The sequence below is a fragment of the Ceratosolen solmsi genome, unplaced genomic scaffold (genome assembly GCF_000503995.2).
Source record: "Ceratosolen solmsi marchali unplaced genomic scaffold, CerSol_1.0 scaffold30, whole genome shotgun sequence".
Taxonomy (NCBI): domain Eukaryota; kingdom Metazoa; phylum Arthropoda; class Insecta; order Hymenoptera; family Agaonidae; genus Ceratosolen; species Ceratosolen solmsi.
Genome location: NW_011948421.1, coordinates 9,501,604 through 9,520,474, shown reverse-complemented (window position 1 = coordinate 9,520,474; position 18,871 = coordinate 9,501,604). Strand labels below are relative to the sequence as shown.

Sequence of the window (18,871 nt, the reverse complement as noted above, 5' to 3'; positions counted from 1 at the left end):
TTTGAAAAATGATGGTAGTTTATGTTATATATATGAAATGGTTTATATTAGATAAACAAATTATAAATTCAAAAAAACCAATGAACACTCAAGGTTTAAGTGACCATATGTAGGTAATAAATAATTTTTGCATTCTATTAAAATTTTTTTGTTCAATTATGCTTGTAGCTTTTTTTTTATTCCTATGGCTAATGTTTCATTTGGTTTTAATTAAAAGAGAAATTTAAATATTTATTAATTGGGTATAACAATATATTTTTTATTATTAATGGAATATAATAAATGTTTCAATAAAATAACAATTATTAAAAATTATTAGTATTGTAAACAGATAAAAAAAATTTAATTTAATTAATGAAAAGTTTAAAACAATGATTATTTAATATATATATTAATTAATATGCTATTCAATTTTTCGAAAATAATTAAAATTGTAATTTTATTTTTTTATTAAAGTTTTGTGGTATTTTATAAATAAGCTCATACAATTTTTATAAGTGTAAATATAGATATATTCTAATTTATATACATCCTACGATTTATTTAAGCAAAAACATCCACAAGGTAAAAGTTTTTACTTAACAATCACTTAACTTAAATTTAATACTTAAAAAAATTTCTTCATTATTAAAATACAACTAAAATTCGATTTAAAGTTACGATTACTATAATTGCATTTTGTACAGGAAGAGTATTTAGGTAATATTATTTCATGCTTTCTAAAATGTAGATAAATTTTTATAAAGAAATCATATTGGAATTAATTAAAAAAAACCAAATTATATATTTTTATTATTTGAAAAATTTAATAATATATTAAGTAATTTAATATATAAATTGAATGAGTTTATTAGCAAAGTAAGATGTAGAAAAGAAAAGAAATTTATAATTTATTTTTATAGTTAAAAAATCAAATCTATAAAATTAATTTATATTTTAACATAAAAATACTTAAATAATTAAATATTATAAATAATTTAAAGTGTCCAAAATTTTAAATATTCATTATAGCATATCAAACGATAAAAAATATAACTGGTATTAGCACTTTAATTTAAAGTGGAATGTAAACTTATTACTAATAAAAGTGTAATAGAAAGATTTGTGTATATAGCATTTTCAAATAATTATTTCGTAATTTTTGTTAAATATTATTTTTAGTCTTGATTTACGATTTTTTTAATTAATATTTTTAAAAAGCTTATTTTGTATACTATTATTAAAATTTAATACATATCTAAATTGTTTCTTTAATTTTGAATAATAGCAAATAAAAGAAATTTCAACTTTATGCATCATTAAAATATTAGAATAACAAATTATATAAAAAACAGTCGAAATTTTTATTTTATTTAAAAAAAATGACTTATTTTTGCTTATACATTAAATTTACATAAGTTATTAAAGTGATTAAAAAACTGAGAACACAAATTTTAATTTTCATTGATGACTTAAAAGTATTAATATAGAACAAATATTATAACGCTACAATTTTTGTACATCGCTGAATTGTTTTCTACATATATTGAATATATTATTCGTTGTAATTATTCTGTAAATTAATACATATTAAATATTAATCGTAATTAATTTATATTAAAATCGAACTGCATTATATTCATCGAAGGTTCAATAGATAATGTAAATGTCCAACTGTAACATAAATAAATTTATGTTATGTACTATTTTGATCAATATATTTATTTTATTTATTTATTACTATAAAGTAATAAAAGAAAACAACAAAATATTAGTAATGTATAAAACTATTAAAACTAATTTATTACTAAAATCTTTATTTTATTAGTATTTAATATGATAAACATTAGTTCTTAATTGGTATACAAGAATGGACTTTAGGTAGAATATATATTTTAGATGTACAATGTAATTTATTTTTACAATTTTTTTTATATTATATAAATGATTTATAAAATTGAACGAAGAAATATTTTTTAAAACAAACTCAAAGTTATAGTAACATTAGATCAAGTTACGCTTGTAATCAATAAACTTTACAATCTACGTTCATTTTCATTACATCACAATTAATTACTTATTTCTAATAATATAGCAGTATATGTATGCATCGATTTTATTCAGTGATTGTAATTCAAATAATTTATAATTATATTAATTTGTTTTATCATTTATTTAAAATTAATACATATAAATTCGTATTAAAATACTTATAAATTGTTTCAAAATACTTTATATTTTACATTAAAATTATTTACGAATGCTATTTCCATATAATTTATTTATGGTATAAAATATTAATGTAATTTGTTCATAAATTTATAAAATAAATATATTATTGTTTAATTTAAATTATTATTAAAAAATTAATTATTACATACTTGAAGTTTTCTAATATACTTAGTTGTACTTATACTATAACATTTTTTAAATTAATTTTAGATAGATTGCTTGATCAACTTATTTTTTACAGTTTCACTTTTTATATGCATCAATGATAAAGATGTATTGCTAGAACTGTGAGAGATATTGTATTTTTCTTCTAATAGTTGTGGTTTTTTTTATACACTTTTTTGCTTGAAAGTTTATCAACCCTAATTAATAATGACTGTACTAAATTTTGAAGAATTTCATAGTCTTTTTTTTTCATACATTCTTGCTGGAATGTAAGTATTTGAGCATTAGTATTCTGTATCACATCTTGGAAGAATACTATTTTTTTCTGAAATAGAGTAAATGTTTTATTAATTTATTCTATTTAAATACAAAGAAAATATTTAAAAATTACATGATCATTAGATAAATCTTCTTGCGTCCATATTATGTTCATTGTTAATGTACGATTAATGCTTGTTAAATTTTTTTGTAATTCTTCCATTAATTCCCACAGTTTATCTTTTTCTATAAATGTCTCATTGTTCGAAATCTTTTGAGATAATTGACTTGTGTTCGGTAATCTTCCCAAATCATTCTAAATAAATTTTAAATAAGTACTTTAATTAGTTTTATTTTCATATAAAAATAAATTATATACAGAAATATGTATTCTATATTATTTTAAACTACCACCAATATTTTATAAGAATATCATTACAAAAAAAATATTTTTTAATTTTTCTATCAATTACGATTTATAGAATGATTAAAAAAATCAAAAGTACATAAATTGACTGATTTAATATATCATGTATGATTTTATATTTTAAATATGATTTCCTGTATATTATGTATTTATATTTATTTATATACACTATATATTTATTTTATGTATGATACACTTGCTTTATTTCTAAAATAAAATTATTTAATGTAACAGTTTTGCAATCATAGAATTCAAGAAATTACATATAAAAAAATTAGAAAATAAATTTTATATTCAAAAATATAAATAGAATAGATATTAAGGCTGAAAATTTGATGTAATATCTTTATTATATAATACATCGTTATTATTAGTAATAAATACTTTTAACATAAAATATTACTTATAAGGTGAACCAAGTTTTTAAGGTAAATTATTAATAAAAATCATATTTACATTTATATTGAATTATTATTATATTATACTCATTATGTTAAAAAAATAGTTATATATAATAATGATTACAAAGATTTTCAAGAAATAAATTTTATGTGATAATAAAAAATAATTACTAAGATTATGAAAAATATATTTTCTTAATTAGGTCTTATGTAAATTGCAGCAATTATATCTATTTACTGTTTCAAAAGGCCATATATTTTTGAATTATTGAATATTAAAATTAACATTTAATATTGAATATTGAATATTATAATAATTATTCAATAATATATTATATTGAAAATGTTTATAATATATATTAATCACTTTCAATATATTTTATAACTCTTAATACATTAAAGTAACAATATCTGTTTAAATTTATTGATCACCTAATTTAATAAATGTTCTTTAACTTAATTTTATACAAAAGAGTAAGTCATATTAAGACGATATACATTATTAACATATATATATATATATTTTTTTTTTTTTAAAAAAAAATATTTAATTTTGAATCTGATACATTTCTAAATTTCATTTTTTTTGTATACCCATATATAAGTAAAAATAATCTGAATATTAAATAATTTTTTAAATATATATAATATTGATTATTATCAATCCAAAATAGTAATGAAATTACTTCCTTTAATATTCAACTTAAAGAAAAAAAGATACAGGAATTTGTCTCAAATAACTCATTATGGAATAAATTAAGTTCAATTTAACAATAGTTTTATGAATATTTTATAAAATATTATATTGTAAAAGTTTTAAATTTAAATTTTTGTATAAATAACATTATTAATTTGAAAATATTTTTTAATATATATCTAATATAGTATATTTTGTTGTGATTTTATTTTAACTATATTTTTAAATTAAATTAAATTTTCATTTATTATTTACAAAATTTTATAAATCTATATATTAATCAAAATTTTAATATATAGTATAGTATGTATATTATGTTGTTAAACTACCTTAATTTTTATTAAGTTTTTTATTTGTTGATCTTGAGAGTATTGTAAAATTAATGTAGTATTCTTTAATATCTTATTTGTTATTTGTAAATCATGAATATTAATTTCTAATTCCCCAATACTATTTTGCAGAGCTTTCACTGTATTTGGAACGCTGGTTAATTCTGGGGCTGCTTTCAGTGATATTTGTATTTGTTGAAGTTTCTGATGTAGACTGGATATCTATTAAAAAGTAAATTATTTTTTCAGAATATATTGAATGAAATTAGATAATTTATTAAAGATAAGTAATATTTGAAAATGAGATTCAGAATAATAATAATTGAACATTTGAATATTTCCCTGATGTATTATTTAAACAAAAATTCATTAATTTTTTTAAATTTAAATGTTGATTTATATTTATATTTATAAATATAAACATAAAATGATCTAAAAATACTTTATATTATTAAGAAAATATAAAATTATATTAAAAATCATTTGTAAATTGTAGTTTTGTTAGTAAAATTTATAATTTACATTCAATGTAGAAGATAATATTAATTCACAAAAATTGATTACTGTATCTACATTTGTGAGAATAAAACTTTGCACATTTACTTTTCTTTTACCTTTGGAATACCTGTAGCTATAGGACTATTAATATTAAATATGTGGAAAACATTCCCTCAGAAGCAGGAAAAAATAAGAAGACACCAAACTGTGTTGATGTATCCAAACTTTGTCCGTAAGTATAATATAGATTCATTAGATACACTATGTGTCAAAAAGACGAGGAAAGTGACATTATTTTGTGCAAAAGCAAATTACTTCAGATGCCAAAATTATTTTAGCATACAAGTAGCAATCATTTTATCTATCTCCTTTTTTGTATAATAACTATAATAATTTGTTGCGTTTATATAAATAATAATTAATAATAAAAGAATGTTGAATAAACATTTATTGCCAATAAAACAATGTTTAATTTCATTGTTTGTAACTAATTATAAATAATCATCATTTTTTATATTTGTTATACATAAAGTTTTTTTTATTATTAAAAATTTAATTTTGTTTTAATAAAGCATAAGTGCAAGAATATTTTAAAATATAAGAAAATATATCTGTATTTACAATCGATGAATAAAAAAGTTTTATATAATTTCTTTATAACAAATTATGAATATATTATGAATAGATAATTTGTATAAATGTTTGCTTTTATAACTATTTCATGGTAGTAATGATTTTGAAGGTAAAATATATGAAAAAAGATAAGATCTAAATAGAAAAATTACTTTTTTATTGATTGAATTTGAAAAATTGAATATAAAATTTAAATATTTGTATTTATACATAACAATATTGTAATGTTATAATTTTATAGTCAATTTTGTTAATATACTAATATTTGCATAAAAAATTAAGTAAACCAACATTAAATTAAACAATAGATAAATATATTTATTGCTTATTTTTAATAAGATAAGCCAAGTATTTTAAGACACATTCTTGATTTAAAAAATTTTTTTTAATATTTTAGATATTAGAGATTAAAATAAAACTAGCTGTATTGATATATATATATTTTATATAATTTAAGAAATGAAAGAGGAAAGAAACTCTCCATCACAAATATGTTATAGGAACGAATTTTTGTGATATATTATTTTATGAATGCAATATAATCCAATGCAAATTATATATAATATTTTAATAAATTTACATTAATATTTTAAGTTGTTGAATTGATAAAATATCCCTTTTTCAATTGTACAATATTTCCTTAATACCATTTGTAATACATCAATTATAATTAAACATATTTAAAATTAATATACTTATATTTTAATATATAGATATATAAAAGCTTACCTGTTCTGAAAAAGTATATACTGATCCATTAAGCTTTTGAATTTCGGCATTAATATGAGTTATATTAGATTTAAAATTCTTATCAAGGGTATGACATGTTTGTAGAGCATCAGGAATATCTTCAATCCCAGCAATCACTGAAATTTTCAAATATTTAAATGAGCACATCTAAATAATATTGGTTAAGTACAAATTATTAATTGAAAAGTATTTATATAATTAAAAAGGTAAAGTAATATGAAATTATTGATCAACTTTTAGTCTTCTTGATTAGGCTTTTCTTTGTCGATTTCTAACATAAATTAAGACATGTGATCGGCTAAAATTCATCGATTAAGTAATTTTGTTACATACCTTGGTCGAGTTCAACTCTGAGAATGGTAAGTTGTTGACGTACATCGATAAAAAGCCATATAAGGACAATTGTAATGAGGACGATTGTACTAGCCAAGAAAATACCACACACTCGAAAGATGGCTGTGTAAATAGTATTATGGTCTGCTTCATGACCTTGTACTTTGCGCATTCCACTGCGCATCGCCGATACGTTCCAATACTCTGAACGATTGTCACTGCTATCCGACAGTAATTCCTTCACCATTACAAATAGGAAAAATATTTTTTATTTCTTTTGCATTGTTGAACTTTTGAACTATTCATGAATGGGACAGTGTCAGACTTAACGAATGCCAATTATAAATGCAAGTATAATGCGTGAAGTAAAGCATTATATAGCTTCATAAATTTTATTTTATATTTTGGCAAAACTTCTGGAAAGTAGTAAGTACACTGACTATTACATTCTTTAAAATACTATCCAATACTTTATAAAGCAATTTATCAATAGTAAAAACAGAAATTATAATTATTTCCATATTATATCCACATTAGCAATGCTTATATGCATACATAAAAATAAGAGAAAAAAAATAGTTGAATTTAATACTTATTAATTTATGTTGTTTTTGTTTGACGAAAATAATTTTTATTTTACCATAAGAGTATTCAAATTAATATAGAAGTCACTATAAAATTGAAATATATGTTTACAATTAAAGTAGTTTTGAAAAATAATGGAAACGTCTTCATAAAGAATAAAGTAATCACATGAAGTCATATATTAAAAAAAATGTAAATAATTTATTATATTTGTTTAAAATTCCAATTAAAATGATTATTATTGAGTATTTATATCTATTTTACAAGAAATTTAAAAAATAGTAGTAAAAGTAGTAAAAGCAAATTATTATTTTTAATATTTTGTTATTAATATTTAATTATAATTTGTAAAATACTCGAATAAATTAGAAAATCAATTTATTTTTTTTTAAATTCAAAATCATTAAAGTTAGAAATTTTAATAGATTCAATATAAATAATTCTTTAGTTATTTGTACAATATTTACTTATTTATAAAAATTAATTTTTTTAAAACTATTTTAGTATGATATTTAAATTATTACTTGAATTAAAAAGGCAAGTCAATACGTAATGTATTTTATTATACAATATTACACAAATAATTATTTTCGATTCGTTTTCGAGATGTTATGCAAATGTTTGATATTTTGATTTAATAAAAAATTGAATTATAAAATTTGAAATTAACTATCTTATTATATCTACTTAGAATGTGTAGTTTTAATAAATTTTATTAGAAAATATTTATTTATATTGTATAAATTTCTAATTCAATTATATAAGCACGAGTTAAATGAATAAAAACTTATCTAAAAACTACTTAGTTTATAATTCGATTAATTTAAAGTATTTAGACGCCATTGAATATTATTTCTAAATTGGATTTTGATTTTGATATATAAAGAAGATTATAATAATAAATTAAATATATATAAATTTTAATAAAATTATTTATAAGTTTTTCACAGGCTTCTTGCATATACAGGTACTACAAACTACCGAGTTGATACATGCGTCTTATATATACCTGTAGGGGTGGAAATAAATAACACACCTGAGAACTGCGTTTGCCAGAACTTCGCCTCGTGATAGAGCGCGGTGTTGCGAGAGCATTTAGTTCTTTGCGTTTCTTCATTTTTTTTGTTGGTGGCCGAAGTGGTACTGTCACAGCTACAGAATCCATTTTAAGCAAAACCAATTTGCCGGTCACTTTCGCAAACCTTGTCAACTTTTCCAGTACTTATTTTTTAGCATTTTTTAATGTATGTTTTTTTCGACTTTTCTGTTTGTTCTATGATTTAAACAAGTAATTATTAATATTGTAATATAATTAATATTGTAAAATAAGTAATAATTAATATTACATCAGTTAGCGTAATCGAATAATATATAAATTAATTAGTTATTCCGACTTCGGCCATAAATATCTTTGATTTTTAATTTCTCTGATGAAAATGAGATAAGTTAATCAGTTTGGGTCGATATTTTTTATTTAAAAAAGATGATGTTTAAGAGACAGAATATTTTTCGAATATCAATTAAATATTTCACAATAACAGGCTTACGTACTTGCATAATACTGCCTTATGAAGCATATAATAAATAATTCTATTTTTATTTTTCTAATCAACCTAAATTTTTTTTAATCTTAAAAAATAATTCTTGAAATAATTCTTGATAAATTTTTAATATTTAATATTTAGTATTACTAACTATATTATACTATTTATACAAGGTAAATAATAAAAACATTAAATATATATAGAATAATTTTGTGTTTATTAAAATATTAAATCAGCTTTAATATAATTTTCAAAATTATAAAGAACATAAGGATTTAGTAAACAGATTAGTAATAATATACTAAATATAAAAATAAATTTAATAAAATCTTTAATTGCAAAATAATAATTAAATTGGATTTTAAAAAAGCTTCTATTTATTTTTAGAGGATTAGATGATTATTTTTCAAATAAAAAGATTAAATGTACAATTATAAAAAATATATATGTATTGATTTGAAATATAAAAATTAAACAATTAAATGTTTTATTGCTTTATTTGTAACAGAAATTATATTAAAATGTATATATAATACTTATTCAATTATATTAATAAATATTATTTTTTATTAATTTTATGTTATGATTTATATTCACAATTGTATATGTAATATTTTATATTTCAATACATCTTTCTTATTTTTTTTTGTGATATAAAGAATAACCAATATTATTGGTGGATACAATTTTATAGAATCTTCTATTAAAATTATGTGGGAATTACTAGAATCAATAAATTTAAATAAAAAATTGATAATGATGATTTTATAAATTCTAACTTGTATGGCATTCATCTAAAAGTCAAGATATGCTGGGTCAATATAATCTTATTTTGTAATAAATTTCTTTATTTGTGTATAGAGAAAATTTCAAACATATAATTCTACTAAATGGTAAATTATGTTAATCATATAGAATTGCTTTTAGAAGAGAAACATATTTTAAAATAAAAGGACATTATTTAAAAATTAATTTTGTTAATAAAAGTAAGAAGTATATATATTCTATAAACTTTCTTATAAAATATTATTCAAGATATATTATTGATTATATAATATTAAAAAAACAACAATAACGATACTTATTTAACTGCTTGTATATTTCACAATAATTCAATCGATTATTAAAATAGTAATCTATTTTATATACAGAAAATTGTTTTCTTAATGTAATCCAAGTAGAAAATAAAATAATATTAAATATTTAGCAGTAATCTTGAAAACTCAATTTTAAATGGTATATGAACATTAAATTGAAGTATAAGAAGACTATTAATACTTTATAAATCTGCTACTGTATAAAATAAGATAAATATATGTGACTATCTACATAAATATTGTTGGGGCATTGCTATGACACCGTAGGTATTTTTCAAATGTTATTGTTCGAGAATGTAAGAAAACTCCCAGCTCATTAAACATCTGGAAATTTCGAGATAAGAGTTCCAAAAAAGGCGAATTCTCAACGACTCGAGAAATAACATTCAAAACGCGCCTCGGATTAACTAAATCTAAACAATTCAGCAAAACTTCGAATATCTAAAGAAAATACAATTCATAAACACATCTGGCGAGAACAAAGTTCCAAGTGTCCAGCAAAACAAGTCATAAAACTAATGTTACGTGACATTTGACAGGGCCTCGCCACAAAGCATCTATCGACGACAAGTCATAATACTTCTGGCATAATCAAGTCATAAAAATATAAGCAAAAACCACCTCGTCTTACATCCGAAAAAAGGGATAAAAGGCAACATTGCACGCATACGCTGTTGTCAAACCCAGCTACTTGTGGCTCGGATAGTGAAGCGAGAACGTGCCAAAGAAGTCCCCCTCTCATGGTGCGACTGCAAGTAAGAAACACTCTGATTGGAAACGCCAAGAAGCAGGAAATTCATAAAGGCCACGCAGTGGCCGAGGGAATGCCTTGAAGAAAGACGCCAGCAAGGCGCACGTGGAGTCTCTTGTCACCAGAGAAGCCGGCAAGGCTGCTTCTCCAAGGGAATGCCAAATAACAAGAATGTAGACATACACAGCAAAGGCCAATTAAGAGGCAAAGTCTAGTCATATCCAACTCATAACAAGTGCAAGATAAGTGCAAATCAAATCATACACTCGCAGCAGTGCAAGACAAAGAAAAGGGAACAAGGAAACAGTGGTGCACAAGGCACAACATAATCACAACCTATAAGGAGCCGTTTGAGGCAAACTCGGCAAACAATACGAGGTATAGCCAGAAAAACACAAAACATAAACTACAAGCTGCCGCACGAGGCACAACCTCTAGACATCACTAGCTGCCATCAAGAGCACAAAATCTGTAGAGCTCATAAGGTAAAGTTCCATTCCTTAATAACGATAATAATACACAATATGCCTCACAAGGTAAAGAACTGTAGAGCGACCAAGCTCACACAATCTGCAAACACATAAGGGGCAAGTTTAGCTCCCACAAGAAATACTTATGAGGCGCCGTACGCAGCAATATCTGCAGACTAAAATGAAGTGCCACCAAAAGCGCACCTGCAGAGCCTTCAACGTAAGCAATAAGACAATACCAAGGCAAATTCAAGCTACTGCCACGTGCATTACATATAGAGGCCAGAAGGCTACGTCCTTCTACCTGTACATGCAACGCACATTACAGCTCTGTGGCAATAGCAATAGAAAACTTAAGAAACGAAGGCATTCAAGCATAAACTAAAAATCATTATAATACAACTAATGCAATTATCACAATAAACTAAAACAAATACCAAATCCATTTATTATTGAATACATGTACTATCCTGTCCACTTGCCCGCAATCCTCCCTTCCACCATCTGGAAGTTTACACCTAACTCTAGATATTCGGCTCTCCTAGCCCGGTACTTCTATTTTTAGACAGTTATCAATATTTCCGAAAGTGATTATATACCTGCAAACTTCATTTTTTTTATAATCCTTTTCCCAATAAATTTCTATACATTAGCAGTCTTACCAAAGATTACTCAAGAAAGATGTAATGTAGATATTTCAAACATTAATATTAATTCTATATGTTTTGCCAAATTTTCAAGCAATGAATGATAAGTAACTAGATAATTTATTATTATAATTTATGTAAGGATCAAAAGTATTTTCAAATGTATGGAAATTTGTTGCTTTGAAATATCCAAATAATCTGAATATCTTAATAAAATTATGAATTCATTAAATACCAATAATAATAATAAAATTAATTGATATGTTAAAAAGGACTATTACTTTGAAAAAATTTATAGTTAATATAATTTTATTATCAATTATTATACATGCGCGCAAGCACACAAAAATTATTCTAATGTATCTATAAATCTTTAAAGGCTATTTAGTAGATGAATAGAGATTTAGATTTAGAATATTCAATGAGCGACAATTCACTATAAGCATAACTTATAGTATTAATCTTAAGTTAGTAATGTACCTTGTACGATAGTAGATTTGTGGCTACACCTTGATAAGTTGGATTTACTATAGAATGAAAATATACTTATGAATTAAGTTTTTACAAATTTCATGTAACGATATTTTTTAATTGCATTTAAAATGATTAGCTTTGTATTTAAAATTATGTTGAGTAAGTAAAAATATTTGATAATTGTGAACTGCTATGGTACACTCCTTCGTCATTATTTATTTTTTAGATTCCTTTCAATTTAATTGCTCTCCAATGACGGTTGACTAAATACATTTTTATTCATTTTGTAATAAGATAATTTAATAATATTTTCATTTTATTTTTGTTCGCGTTGTAGATACCTTTGAAATTTCTTAATCATTTACAGTTGAAATAACTATTCTATTCAGTAACCATATTGTACAGAAAAAATCGAAAAATTATAATTTATTAAAAAAAATTTTGACGGTTCATAATATTTTTTAATATAAATGAAATTTTTTATACAAATTGTTTTTTTTCTAAACTAGAAAATTGTATAAAATTGTTTCTTATTGTGAGTTTTTTTTTAATTTTACTGTTTATAACTTAAATATAAAATAAATAGAAGCTAACCAGATCATCTATTATATACATATTTGTAAATACAATAATTAAAATGTCATTGTAATTACTATTGTTAACTGTATAAGGTGTGAAAATATTTTATATTTATCACAATTCTGAGAAATCACAGAAATAATTACAATAAATTCATATTTGACAAACCGAACCATACTATTGAGCAGACTGCTTGAATAATACTTCGATATATTATTAATGAATAACCTTTTAATTTTTATTTTATGAATATATAATTAGAATTAATTTATATTATTTTCTTTCACACTACATTAATGTAAAATATAATAGCATACATAATGTTTATGAAGAATTTTGGTTAGTTCATATATGAACATTTTAATAATTTATTTAAAGATCCATCTAAAATTTTAAACTTTAAAGGAAAAATCGATTTTCTACTAACATCCTATTTTATTTGGATTATAGACTATTATATAATTCTTACTATCTATAATTCTTTAATATATAATAGACCAAATTTGATTATGTAATTTATTTAATCATTAGATTATATATGTAAATGAATCTTTTTGTATAAAATCATTATTTTAAATGTACAAACTGCGGTCTGGCTAAGAGTATAATCAAGCTACAACAAAAAATGTGACTTTGAGATTATTCAGATTAGTTCTGATAACATAAATATTATATTATTTATCTTGATACAAAACTGTATGTTGTGATTAATTGTGATTTGTGATTCATTATATGAAAATAGGTGAAGAGAATTCAGAATGTCCAAATCTTAGCAGAAAATATATTTATATACTTTCATTGTTTTCCATAATAAGTTAATAAAAAGTTAATTCTTTATACATATCAGAACTCTTTCAACAATCATAACCATTATCTTTTAGGTAACTCTGAAAAATTTGCAGTTATTTTCATTTTATTTATATGTGCAAAATTAACAATGTAATCAGTGCAATGGCGTTTATTTTCACTAAATAACCTAAAGAAATTGTTTTATGTTGGCTAATTATCTTTTTGTACTCACAAACCCATCTTTAATATTTTAATACTTATATCTAATAATGAGATTTTAGGAGTCCATAATTACCATTGATTTAAGTAAATTAGCAATTGATTTGATTTTTTTTTCTTCATTTGGAATAGTAAAATTTTTAATATTTTCTATAGGTTTGAAAAAATATATTAAATAATTGCATCACTGAGTTTTATTATGGTTTTATGATATCGCAATATAAAACAAATACTCATCAAATCTAGCTGATTAAGATACTATTGAACTGGTTTCAGTAATTTTAAATTCTATTAGAAATATAAATTATTTATTAGAATCAATATTAATGTTGGAATTTAAAAAAAAAACTTTATTATATTACAAATTATTTTCAAATAGTAATTTTATTTAAAAAATTATAATAAAATTTTGATCTGAAATATCATGTATTGAGTAGTACTACTTCTAAAATTACAAGAATGGCTAATTGGTGATTTATTATATGAAGATTAATTTGTATTTCATATTCACTTTTATTGTAAACTCAATTTAGAGATGAGTAAGAACGATTAACATTTTTTTCTAAATTTTGATATACCTATTTATATACTTTAATTAAGATGTATCAAGATATATTAAACCAAATTTTTTCAAAATATTTCGTTTAATTAATGTAAGAAAATTAATCTTGGAGCTTCTTTGAAAAATATGTTTAAATTATATTTTTACATTTTTCATAGATTAACATATCCATAACAGTATAATTTTTTATACTTTTAAATTTATTTTCAAAATTAAAAATCTGTCGACTATATTCAATTAAATTTTATAGAATGTTAGAACTTACAAAAGTGGTAAAAATAATTATAGCCTTGCAACTATAATTGTTTAATTTGCAATAATATTGTAAGGAAACAATAGTTTGTACCATAACTTTTTTGAATTTTTAATACTTTTGATAAAAGTTTTTATAAATATAGTAATTTGTACATACATTTTAAAATAAATTGAAATTTGAAAAATTAATTTTTTTCTATTCATTATTATATAACAGAACATTATATCTTAAGCATTCATTTTATTTTACCTAAGTTTTAGAAAAGTATATCTTTTAACTTAACTTAATTATGTAATATTATTTTTGTACATTACTGTAAAAGTGCTTTGAAACTATAATTTTATTTATTATTATTCGTTCATTTGATTTTTTTACCTTTTCAGATTACGATGTTGACTTTTTGTATATAAGCAAACATATTTACAGCTAACTTATATTCACATTTTATAGTGTCAGAAATAAGCGTAAAAGATCTTAATATTTTTACAATGGGAAGAGTAAATAATAAACTAAAATAAAGAATAAACTATATGTAAGAATAGAGGAAGAAACAAATTATAAATAAAAAATTTGAATGTTGACTGCTATTTGGTCTCTACAAAAGGGATTCCTGGACATCACATTTGATATTTGCTACATAAATGTGTCCAGTCAATATCGAAAATTGGAAGTCTCATTTTATTAAAAACGATACAATTTTTATTGCAGATAAAATAAATATTATCCCACACTAAATATATTACCAATATGAAGTACATGTTTTTTTAACATATTTTTATAATTATTTTTAGTTATTTATGCAAATTATATTATATAAAAGCATGTGAAATATGTATGTACATAAAAATTATTGAAAAGTATAATTGAAGCTTATTGAAAAAAATGCAAAATTATATTTTTTATATCATTGATTAAATATTATTTTGTAATCTATTAACAAAATAATCTACATAAAATATATTTAAATAATGTAACTAAATATTGTTGTCTATATGAAATTGATTTCACTTTAATGTTTGTAATTTTATATTCAAACATTTAATAATTGGATAGAATATTTATTATAAAGAGTACTTTAAATGATACTTTTATATAATTTTTTAACTATATTGATTTTCACAAACACTTCGTTTTCCATATTTCATTGTACATAATTTAAGACTTATAACATGAGTTTATAATGTAGAATTTAATTAATTAATGAATGTATAATCTATAGAAAATACAAAATGTATTTTTGTTAAAATTTATAAAATATAATTTTTACTTATCCCAATCCACAAATGAATTTTTCAATTATATGAAAATTATATCAATATAAACATATTTTGTATTTTTTTATTTATTTATTTTTTCTTTATTAAAATATCTTACTGTTATACATATGTTTGTTCTTCAAAAACAACGTTAGATTTTTGGTATTATTAATTCATATGCCTTTTGAAATAATTTATATTGACGTATGTGCTGTTTATATTTATTTAGATTTTGTACATTCAAATAAAAAAAAAACTTAGATTTCATGTAATAATATAATTTTTTAAATTGGTTTTGATATCGAATATAATATAGTGCAGATATTTCAAAAATAAAAATTACTTTTGTTGCATGACTGATTCAGAATTACACAAATAACTAAAATAATTTACATAATCAATCGTTTTAAATACAATCAATTAGGAGTATTCTTATATTACCATTATACAATTACTGTATATTAAAGTATAATGAACACAAATGCTGTAATTTTAGCAATATGTTTTGATTCAATTATTTATGATATTATTATCTTTCTTTCTTTAGAATAAAATATTTATTTTAAATTATTCATTGAACTAATAATATCCAAGACAAAAGTTTATCAAATTAAAAATTTTAGTAAATTAATTTTATATATTGTTTTGTATATGCAAAAGCCATAAATAAACGGATTAAATATTCTTAAAATGTATCGATAATGTATAATTTTCACTTACATGTTACATAATAATATTTTTAAATTATGATACAAAGTGTACATAAAAGTAAAAAGCAAATAAACTATAAATATTTTATTCAATATCCAAAATATATAAAAGTAAAACAAATATTTCAATTTACATTATATATGGTACTTTTCAGTTACACAAAATAATAAAATTTTTGTTATAAACTTTATGAGATTGAAAATTCTAACTTGTTTTGTGAATTACTTATTATATTTGAATAAAATAAATATTTAGAGTTAAAATAATATAGTTATTAAATTTATTAACAGTTGCACAATTATATGTAATGTAATTCTTGATGAAATAAGGCTAAAAATTTATGATATATTTATAAATTTTTATCAAATTTTAGATATAAAATAGTTAAACACGATAACAGTCTAAATTATATTGAAATATTTTTTATTTTAGGATATCTACAATATATTTTTTCTGACATCACATACAATGATACACTTATTAATCCATTAATATTTCCTAAAATATTTTCAACCCAAAAGAATAAAAAGAATAAAAATTCACACATAAATTGCAAAATCATTTTGTATTTAAAAAAAAATTGTTTTTTTTACTTAAAGATATGTGAGAATTATTATCTAACAAATTCAAAAAGCAAATTGTTTTTGTCATTAGACAGTTTCATCACACGTTCAAAAATATATTATATATTATAGAACTAATATTAAAATGCAAATAGTCATAATCTCACATTCAAGAAAACAATTTATTTAAAAATATATTCTATTATAATAGTAATCTTAAAACCTTACCTCTGTGAAGTTGAAATCATCTTCAAAAGTTTACCGCTTCATATCATTTAATAAACTTAATATTATATGAAATACTTAAAAATCTTGCATTTCCTCTGAGTAATATGAAAATATTAATATTCTGTTATACTTAAAACTAATTTTTAGAATTATACAACTCATCACTTTGCATCATATTATATAAATAAAAAAGAGTGTAACTACACTAGAAAATGGACAGTGTGCATTTGTAGGCTTGCGCAACAGAAGTTCAAATTTAATGGTTTTTACAACTGGACAAGCTTAATGTACTATAAGAATTTCGATCAAATGTAAAAATTGTGTAAGATCAAAGAGAAAAAAATTTTTTTTATTCATGTACAATAAATAATTTTAAAAATTAATTCAAACTGTTCGTTCCATATTTGATCCTAATATTTTCCTAATATTATCCTAATATATTCATATTTGAACAAAATATATTTTTATATACTTCTATAATTATAGAAACTTAAAAATAATTAAATGGATATATTATATTTTAAAAGTTTATGTATTTTTAACTATTTTTATTAAAATTCATTAATATTTATATTTGAAATGAAATACATTTTAATCGGTCTTTCATATTGTAATAAGCTCAATAAAAATAGAAATAAAATTATTTTAAAAAAATAATATATACATTACCTATACCACATTCTATCTATCTATATATATATATATATATATATATATATATATATATAATAGTCTAATTTATCATAAAAGCGTTAAATATAAATATAATATTTTAACTAATTTAACAAATTTAAGACAGTTTCTTGTTCATATATAACACTAATATATTTAACTACACATTTAAAACAGTGGTATTTATAAGTGTCTTGGATCAGACTAAAAAAACCTCCTTATGATGGTGGGTGGAGGCTTGCTGGCAAGTGGAAGGGGCAATGCAATTATCCAATACTGCCTTTAATGTTTATTGTCTTTCCTTTTATTAAATATAAATAAATAATGAATAGTCAATGATCTGTATTCTGAGTGTATTCTTGATAGTCGGGAGCGTGATTCTCCTTCTCCTTATGAGTTGAGTAGTTGTAATGGGAGACTCGTGCTGGTAGGGGCAGCGAGTTCGTGCTGTCTTAGCCGCCGGCGTGGGGTGAGAGCTGTAGTGAACGGAGTGGTGGGAGAACGTCCGTGTGATGTCATTGCTTGTGTACGTGAGATCAGATGTAGTCGTGGTATTGGTGCACGTGCGTGTGGTTGCTGCTTATGTAGTTGGCAGGAGCTGATGTGTTAGTAAGCAGTAAGAACGAGCGAAGTGGCGTATCTTACGTGTGGGAATGAGCCTATAAGTAGAGGTAAGGTGTAAGAACGAGCGTGGTGCGTCACTTACACGCGGGATTTATATTTATTTAGTTGTTCAATATATCCTTAGACATGTTTTATTCTGGGC

General features: G+C 21.7%; 1 protein-coding gene across 1 annotated transcript; it reads right to left on the bottom strand.

Annotated features, from left to right (window-relative positions):
• Positions 1 to 2,397: 2,397 nt before the first annotated feature.
• Positions 2,398 to 17,538, bottom strand: LOC105361601 (uncharacterized). Its single transcript, XM_011498851.1, is given in 8 exon segments — positions 2,398 to 2,542; positions 2,545 to 2,701; positions 2,768 to 2,950; positions 4,489 to 4,710; positions 6,349 to 6,485; positions 6,703 to 6,940; positions 8,324 to 8,560; positions 17,434 to 17,538. Coding segments are annotated over 7 exon segments (1,191 nt in total). The 5' UTR covers positions 8,453 to 8,560; positions 17,434 to 17,538; the 3' UTR covers positions 2,398 to 2,417.
• Positions 17,539 to 18,871: the final 1,333 nt, after the last annotated feature.